Source organism: Salvelinus alpinus, chromosome 28 (genome assembly GCF_045679555.1).
Source record: "Salvelinus alpinus chromosome 28, SLU_Salpinus.1, whole genome shotgun sequence".
Taxonomy (NCBI): domain Eukaryota; kingdom Metazoa; phylum Chordata; class Actinopteri; order Salmoniformes; family Salmonidae; genus Salvelinus; species Salvelinus alpinus.
In genome coordinates, this window is record NC_092113.1 from 8,234,821 (window position 1) to 8,243,627 (window position 8,807).

At 42.1% G+C, this 8,807-nt stretch overlaps 1 protein-coding gene across 2 annotated transcripts; it reads left to right on the top strand.

The window, feature by feature from the left end:
* Positions 1-221: 221 nt before the first annotated feature.
* Positions 222-5,171, top strand: LOC139557082 (vesicle-associated membrane protein-associated protein B-like). 2 transcript variants are annotated; one of them, XM_071371437.1, is made up of 6 exons: positions 222-731; positions 1,956-2,108; positions 2,263-2,366; positions 2,684-2,764; positions 3,033-3,209; positions 3,466-5,171. In XM_071371437.1, exons 1-6 carry the CDS (start codon positions 674-676, stop codon positions 3,628-3,630), a joined length of 738 nt encoding a protein of 245 aa, XP_071227538.1. In that variant the 5' UTR covers positions 222-673; the 3' UTR covers positions 3,631-5,171. The 2 variants fall into 2 exon arrangements, with proteins under 2 accessions (XP_071227538.1, XP_071227539.1); XM_071371438.1 differs by having other exon boundaries at positions 458-731; positions 3,078-3,209.
* The last annotated feature ends 3,636 nt before the right edge of the window (positions 5,172-8,807 follow it).

An 8,807-nucleotide genomic window follows, 5' to 3' on the forward strand; every position in this document is an offset into this window, starting at 1 on the left:
TGCATCTGATAGATAGGCCCTGGAGCAGTCACAGGAGGCTGCTGAGGGGAGGACGGCTCATAATAATGGATGGAACGGAGTAAATGGAATGGCATCACTCCTCTCCAGCCATTACCACGAGAATGTCCTCCCCAATTAAGGTGCCACCAACCTCCTGTGTTGGAGCTCTTCATCGGGCACCTCGTCGTACTAGATGTTCACAGCTCCTCCTTTGTAGGTAGGCTGGATCGTTCACTACCAGAAGTGTAGCATCCTCCTATTTTCTGTGCGGCCCTTGGGGCAAAATCAGTTTGACACCCCTGTTCTAAATGAAATTGACTTTACATTCTCAAATAGTTGCCATATCAGAGCAGAGGCTGTTCGGTTTGCTCTTTCATTTGTCCAGGTCATTTAAAAATAACCCTGCAAAAATGTAACAACTTCATAGAAAAGATCTTCGCTGAGATTCCACAGACCTGCCCCATCCCATGACGTCACACGGAGCCCTTCCTTCCTGCTCTCTGCTTGCTAGCTTAGCTTCAGCTGTTGTTGGCAGTTCAAGTTTTTTTTATCCTCAGCTATACCTTACCGAAGTCAGGTCGTATCCAGGAGCATTTACAATAGCCATAATAACAACAGCGGCGACATATAGTCCAGGTAATTTATATCAGAAAGGCTTACGAACGTCTGGGACATGGCCAGACAAGAACAAGTCCTCCAGCTTGAGCCACCACACGAACTGACATTTAGAGGTAAGACTAGGGCAGGGCCTGATAGTTTGGTCTGCAAATATTTGACCATCGTTCCTAGATAATGTATTAACAATAGTGTTGTTAACTTCATTGTGAAAAGATTGGTCTGCACACGGTGTATCATATTTCCTATTTGATTTCTAGAGTGGTGACAAGTGAAGCGACATTGCATATCGACGTCTTCTACCTACCAATGCTAACAGGCTAATGCCTAGCTGTCATTTACTAGTTTAGCCTGTAACGAAAAAGCAGGCCCGGGTCATTTCCTCAATCAATATCAGTTGCATGCTATTCAGTTACTATCATAATCACGACCTCTCTGGTTTGCGAGTCAGCAGTTGCCAGCATAAATAAATACTTATTTCAATAGCTACTAATGAAAAAAGGTCTAACGTTGGTAGCAAACTAGATACTTTCTATAAGGTCAGGACTACACTAGGGACATTTCCATTAAAAAACTACCCGAATGGATACAGAGAATAGTGTTTTTCAATCCATTCCTGGGGCTAACCCTGAGCGTGCGCATTTTTGTTCCAGCCCAGCACACAACAATCCCTCAGCCTCGATAAATTGAATCGGGACTCCCTAAGAACACGTCACTTCGATACAGCTAGGACCCGGAAGTGACACTTCGTAGCAGGTTTGGGCGCATTTTCGCTGAGCCTAACCCTTTTCCTAACCTTAATAATCCTAACTTGTTACGTTAATTATCCTAACCTGCTGCGTACATTCCCCTAACCGGTTACGAAAAAGTCACTTCCAGTCGTAGCTCTTTCAAAGTGTCGTGTTTTTTGGGGAATCTCGAGTTGAATCAGATATGTTATGGATGGGCTGAAACACAAATGTGCACCCCTTAGGGAAGCCCCAGGAATTGATTGAGAAATACTGCCGTAGAAAAAGGTGACTGTTGACAATTGTTAGGCACAGGATCAGTGAGTCCAAGCAGAATGGTAACATCCGGAGGTGGACCGTTTTACCGCTTCTAATGGAATTATTGAACAGGGACTATCATTGATTATTGGTTTTGAGAATTATATCATTAGTCATAACCAAATAGATTATAACTAATGATATAAGTCTAACGATAACAAAAAATAGGTGGGGTCATCTAAATAAAATGGTTCTCCCCAACTTTTTGGGAAAAAACCAAGATCGCTATAATAATAGAGGAGTCAGCTAGCTAGTATTGATATCTATTGTCTGTTCTCTCTCCATCTTTTCAAGGTCCATTTACAGATGTTGTCACGGCCACCCTGAAGCTAGGCAACCCAACAGATAGAAATGTCTGTTTCAAAGTCAAGACGACCGCGCCCCGTCGATACTGTGTCCGTCCAAACAGTGGCATCATTGACGCAGGCACCTCCGTCAATGTATCTGGTTGGTGTCTTTTTGTTTGATTGTACATTATTGTAGCTGACAAATCTCAAAAAGAGGAACTAAAAGTATGTTGAGCTAGTCAAAGTAAGGTAACACGTTGTGCTGTTGCTAAGCGGTTGCTCAGTGGCATTTATCTGTCTGCTTTGTTTTACAGTTATGCTACAGCCTTTCGACTATGATCCCAATGAAAAGAGCAAACACAAATTCATGGTGCAGTCCGTGCTTGCTCCGTATGACATGACTGACATGGAAGGGGTGGTAAGTGTCCAAATGGAATGTGATCAATCTGAATGTCACTAATTATGATCTGATGATCACAGTAAGTCCATTCAAGCTGCAATTTTAGTTCAGATGGACTGGTACTTACTGTCTCAATCCTCTACTTATTTAGGTTGTTGCAAGTGGGACAAATGTGCTGTCAAGATATGCTTGTTTTATGAGTGTCATAGAGTCCCAAGCTGGATGTGGTCATCTTGGTGTTGCCTTGTGATTCAGTTTTCCGTCTGCCCTCCCCTCTTCTTTTTCGCTCTCTTTCTCTATCATTCTTTCTCTCATTCTATCCTCCCCACCGGCAGTGGAAAGAGGCAAAGCCAGAGGAGCTAATGGACTCCAAGTTGAGATGTGCATTTGAGCTGCCGCTAGAGAATGACAAAATTGTAAGTACTCTACGTCACTATATCTTATCATATCACTACATCCAACTGCATGTATTTTTCTTAATATTCCTTCCCTCATATATTTCATTTTAGTGTAAGATGCGTTCACAAAGAGCACCTTCATTCCATTCACAAACAGATCCTGAATGATTGTCATCTCCATTGCATCTCTGAAGCAGCCGTTGCCCTTTTTTTTTGTATGTTGTGTTTCTCATCCCCATTCTGTTATTCATCTGCATAGTTCTGTCTCCTCCACTCCTCCCCACAGCATGACAGTGAAAGCAACACAAATGTGTCCTCCGCCCCCGTAAAGCCAGAGCTCTCCTCACTCCCTAAGTCGGCCAGCTCCTCCCTGGATGACGGGGAGGTGAAGAAGATCACGGAGGAGTGCAAGAGGCTGCAGATGGAGGTCCAGAGGTTACGGGACGAGAACAAACAGATCAGGGTGAGTCTCTAATGGCTCTAGGACCCACAACACTCAGATCTGTTCCACACAATACATTTATCTGCAACAATGCAGACTTACTTAACAGGATTCGCCTTTCGTTTCTTATTTGAGATGGGTAATTGACTGATTTGAGATCAGTAACTGCTGTTTCACTGTTATTGCAAAAAAATTAAAAATAATAATAAAATAAACGGTTCTATATTCAACATGGTTTGACTGGCATTTGACCTGTGACTCCTCCCCCTTTACCAAGGAGGACGATGGTCTGCGGAAGAGGAAAGTCACCTCCATGGTGTCCTCCCCCCACCCCTCTTCCTCCCAGGCCATGACGAAGGAGGAGGGCCTAAGTACCCGTGTTCTGGCGCTCTGCGTGCTGTTCTTCGTCATCGGAGTCATCATCGGGAAATTGGTCCTGTAAACAGCCAGTGGCAGCGTGCTCGGAGGACCGAACAAAACAACAACGGGATGTATACTTTTTGTTGTTGTTGCATAATGCAACATCACACGTTTATTTGAGTAGTGACATTTTTTAACATAAAGCGAAGAAGGTAATCAAGAGTCGTCTTGCCTTTTTAAAATCACTCTATTCTCAGTCCTTCCACTCCTACTCGCACAGATACAGTACCAATTATTGTGTGGGGAAGTGGCAACTTTGTGATCTATAAGTAGCAATGTGTTCCAGTAAGGCCAAGGCTTTTCCTACTGCAGGATTAACGTGACAGTTCTGATGTTGTGTGAATGTTTTAATCATTGCTTTTTTAAGGGAAGGACACCGTATGTTGTGAGTCGAGAGGCTGCTTTTGAGTTTTAGCATGAATGGGTAATTATGTAAATCCAGTCATACAAAATTATTCCTTTATAAAACAGAAAATGGATTTAGGAGGTAACTGAAAATAAAATGTTAACCATTGTTTTGTCCCAAAGAGACCCCTTTCCAATACAGTAGGTTGCTTTTTATTTCCAATAATCAAACTTGTAATTGGTTTTCAATATATCACAGAAGATGTACCGTCTCACCGTGCTGCAGTGAATTAGTTCTACACACACTCGTTTAGTGACGGTGTCTGAGGTGAAAGTGCAGAATGAGCGACTTGTCGTTTTGGTCGAAGGCCTGGGATGTGAGTGATATCCTCAGGGTCAGTATGAAATGGCTGTCATCTTCCGAGAGAACAACAGGGATGCAGCTTTTCCAGATGACAGCAAATGGCTTTACCTTAAGTGAAGCCTGGAAGTGATCCAAGTCCCGTATCAGCTGATTGCAGCTGAGTCCAACTTGTAAGTCGCTCTGGATAAGCGTCTGCTAAATGACTTAAATGTATATGTAAATGAGTAAGAGAAATATGCAACATTCATTTTTGACATACAGTACACTAACATATAACGATGGGGTTGGACTCATAACGCTGTATATAGTTTGATAGTACTTTATATTCTTGTGCTTTGCTTAAGTTTTCTTTTTTTGAGTATCACGTAAGGCATAATTGTTTTGTAATGATATTTGTACGCACTGTATTCAAATCAAGTTGTCATATAGTGTCTACAAATAGCATGGAAATGACCTCAATAGTTTTCTTTCTTCCCGTGTCTCAAACACAGCAGCAAATATGACTGTCTTCTCAAAAGGGACCATCTCGGAACTAGGTATCGGTTGGGGTGTTTTCTCTCTTGGCTTGGTTTCTACTGTCTTAGCTGTCTAAAGAACCAACCGTCCTGTTTGTATTTAAAACCACTTTTTTTTGTGTAGCCTGGGGGGCTTGGATTGTGGACGGCTGGATGGAAAATTGAGCTGTGAACACTACATTAACTGCATTGGCGCTTCAGACCATCACATGTAACCACAATAATTGGATACAGTTTTGTATGTACATTAAATAAACTAAATATAATGGATTGTGTAGCATCATAATAATGAATTAAATGCATAAACCCCAAACAACATGTTTTTTGGTGGAAAGTTGATTTGCTTCAGTCTTATTCATGCTGCAAGGACAACCAAGCTGAGAAGTAAAGCACAGCCTTTGGGAGTGTGAGTAAAAAATACTGCCCCAGTCAGTATTTTGCATTATTATTGGGACAGATTTTGTGTTCGAGTGTAGCGTGCCTGTGTCCACACAGTCTTTCATGCATGCCCTATTTAGTTGATCTAAAGATTGTATTTAATCCTTTAGTAATACCTTATTCGCTTGCTAACACAGCTGTATTCTACAGGACCAAGGTTTCACAAAGCCCCTGCATTTACTGAACGTTGGAACTTCCCTCTAAAACCTGTTGATAATAATCCTTCCACCTTCAGACAGATTTCATCTCGTTCAACCATGAATGATTGCTTGGAACAACTAAATTATCATTCTTATGGAGATAGGGCTGTGAGATTCTGACATACATGGATTTGTCACCATCTAGTGGTGGAAAGTGGTAGACTAGAGCAGTGGTTCCCAAACTTTCACCATACCACCAACTGAAATATCACATTTACATAAGTATTCAGACGCTTTACTCAGTACTTTGTTGAAGCACCTTCAGCAGCAATTAAAGCCTCGAGTCTTCTTGGGTATGATGCTACAAGCTTGGCACACCTGTATTTGGGGAGTTTCTCTTGTTCTTCTCTGCAGATCCACTCAAGCTCTGTCAGGTTGGATGGGGAGCGTCACTGCACAGCTATTTTCAGGACGCGCCAGAGATGTTTGATCGGGTTCAAGTCCGGGCTCTGGCTGGAACACTCAAGGACATTCAGAGACTTGTCCAAAGTCACTACTGCGTTGTCTTAGCTGTGTGCTTAGGGTCATTGTCCTGTTGGAAGGTGAACCTTCACCCCAGTCTGAGGTCCTGAGTGCTCTGGATCAGGTTTTCGTCAAGGATCTCTCTGTACTTTGCTCCGTTCATCTTTCCCTTGATCCTGACTAGTCTCCCAGTCCCTGCCTCTGAAAAACATCCCCACAGCATGATGCTGCCACCACCATGCTTCCCGTAGGGATGGTGCCAGGTTTCCTCCAGACATGACGCTTGGCATTCAGGCCAAAGAGTTCGATCTTAGTTTCATCAGACCAGAGAATCTGGTTTCTCATGGTCAGAATCCTTTAGGTGCCTTTAAGCAAACTCCAAGTGGGCTGTCCTGTGCCTTTTACTGAGGAGTGGCTTCAGTCTGGTCACTCTGCCATAAAGGCCTGATTGGTGGAGTGCTGCAGAGATGGTTGTCCTTCTGGAAGGTTCTCCCATCTCCACAGAGGAACTCTGGAGCTCTGTCAGAGTGACCATCGGGATCTTGGCCACCTACCTGACCAAGGCCCTTCTGTCCAGATTGGTCAGTTTGGCCAGGCGGCCAGCTCTAGGAAGAGTCTTGTTGGTTACAAACTTCTTCCATTTAAGAATGATGGAGGCCACTGTGTTCTTGGATCTTCAATGCTGGAGAATTCTTTTTGGTACCCTTCCCCAGATCTGTGCCTCAACACAATCCTGTCTTGGAGCTCTATGGACAATTCTTTCGACCTCATGGCTTGGTTTTATCTTTGACATGCACTGTCAACTGTGGGACCTTATATAGACAGATGTGTGCCTTTCCAAATTGTCCAATCAATTGAATTTTCCACAGGTGGACTCCAATCAAGTTGTAGAAACATCAAGGATGATCAATGGAAACAGGATGCACCTGAGGTCAATTTCGAGTTTCATAGCAAAGGGTCTGAATACTTACGTAAATAAGGAATATGTTTTACATTTTTTACAATTTAGCAAAAATGTCTAAAAACCTGTTTTCGCTTCGCCATTATGGGGTATTGTGTGTAGATGGATTGAATACATGTTTTCCTCATCAATTTTAGAATAAGGCTGTAACGTAACAAAATGTGGAAATAGTGAAGTTGTCTGAATACGATCTGAATGCATAGTATATCATATATCAAACCTTAAAGTATGGAGGTCTCTGTGTTCAATACCCACACTACGAGACAGGATAAGCTATTCTGATATGGTTGTGTCACAGAGCATCACAGACCATGAACCCAGCCCTCACCCAGTCACCAGGAATAGCAAGCTACGTCAATCATTCAGGCCATAGATAAAAACAAAGTATGCACCGAGAATACAAAACATTGCTTTTTCCATGACATAGACTAACCAGGTGAAAGCTATGATCCCTTATTGATGTCACTTGTTTAATCCACTCAATATTAGGAAGGTGTTCATAATGTTTGGTATGCTCAGTGTAGTTCATGGGCCAACCACCCTGTAAATCTTGCTCAGTATCATTGAGAAGACTTGTCCATCATGCTACATAGGACACCTACCTTCTGCTCTCTGTTGTGTCATTGGCAGTGTTCTCATGTTCAGGAGCATGGCACTGAACGGTGGTCAGATCAAGGGACATTCATGTTAACCTGAAACTCTTTATACACCAGCACTCTTCCCCTTTCATCACAATCCTGCCTCTTCCCTCTACACTTCCTTTGACCTTGAACCAATGACTAACTCGTCAATAGATGCAATTGAAACATATTGCGTTCCCTCACCTACATAAAATTACTGCAGTTAATTACCTTGTAATTCCCTAAGCTACACTCCTGACGGGAAATACATTCATCAACCATTGTCATGGTGTAGGTTTAGGCAAATACCCATGTTAATATTTTCATAAACTGTAACTGTGTATTTGTGCAAAGAAGCTATGTGGTGAATGCCCGTGTCTGGGTTACACTGGGAATGACCGTTCTATCGCCTTGGATGGGGAACAAAGACAGAATTGAATAGAGTCGTGATGCATGTGATAGATGCAGTATAATGTCAAATAGAACTGAGGGTAAAATGGTTATCTGTGAAAAGCAGTGAAGTAACAGTGAGGAGTTAAAGAGCTGTCTAAGTAATTACAGTGGACATAACGAGACATGGCTAAAGATGGATGAATGAAATGCCATGGGTGTATCTGGTGTAGGTTTGTCCTTGTGATTGTGTGTAAGGACGGGCCTGTGGCTGTCTGCACCAAAAACCTTTATTTCGCAGAGCTCCTCTCCTGAAAGTAGAGACCCATTTTTGATGTACACAGTAAATGAAAACTAGGGCACTGAAGTGAAAGTGTAATACTGTACAGTCCGTCTGTTGTGCAACACTAGGAAGGACCCCAAAACAATACAATTGTTTGTTTTCTTTAGCAAAAGAAAAAGAAAAAAAATGTAGAAACAAGCAATGTTTTGCATTTGGATATTTGTTATTACCTTTTACCTTTAAGCTATAAATGAAATTAAAAAAAAATGGTAAATAAACTCTCACCCTTCATGTTGTTCGCTAATGAAACAAAACCTGAACAAAACCTAATCGAAAAGAATTTAAGTTACAGCAATAGGCACACTATAAAGTGTACAATGTGGCAAGGTTCTTTGATTCTAATAAAATACTTTTTTAAATCCATAGACATTTCATATATTTATATTTTTTGGGTATATGGATCCAAAAATAGACATTTAAATCATAAAGGGGAGATGGGGGAGGGAAATTAAAAATCCAAAGCTACGAATGGTTGTTCCCCTTCCCTGGAGAGAGAGGAGGGGAAACTGGCCAATCTATACAGCGCAGTATAACACCCACTTTAGCTCGTTATACACGTAC

What these genes read in the sequence shown, in the direction of transcription:
- LOC139557082 (XM_071371437.1), top strand. Translation starts at nt 674, where the DNA reads ATGGCCAGACAAGAACAAGTCCTCCAGCTTGAGCCACCACACGAACTG. An exon ending in CGCTAGAGAATGACAAAATT is followed by an intron (nt 2,765 to 3,032) that starts GTAAGTACTCTA and finishes TCCTCCCCACAG; the next exon opens with CATGACAGTGAAAGCAACAC. An exon ending in ACGAGAACAAACAGATCAGG is followed by an intron (nt 3,210 to 3,465) that starts GTGAGTCTCTAA and finishes CCCTTTACCAAG; the next exon opens with GAGGACGATGGTCTGCGGAA.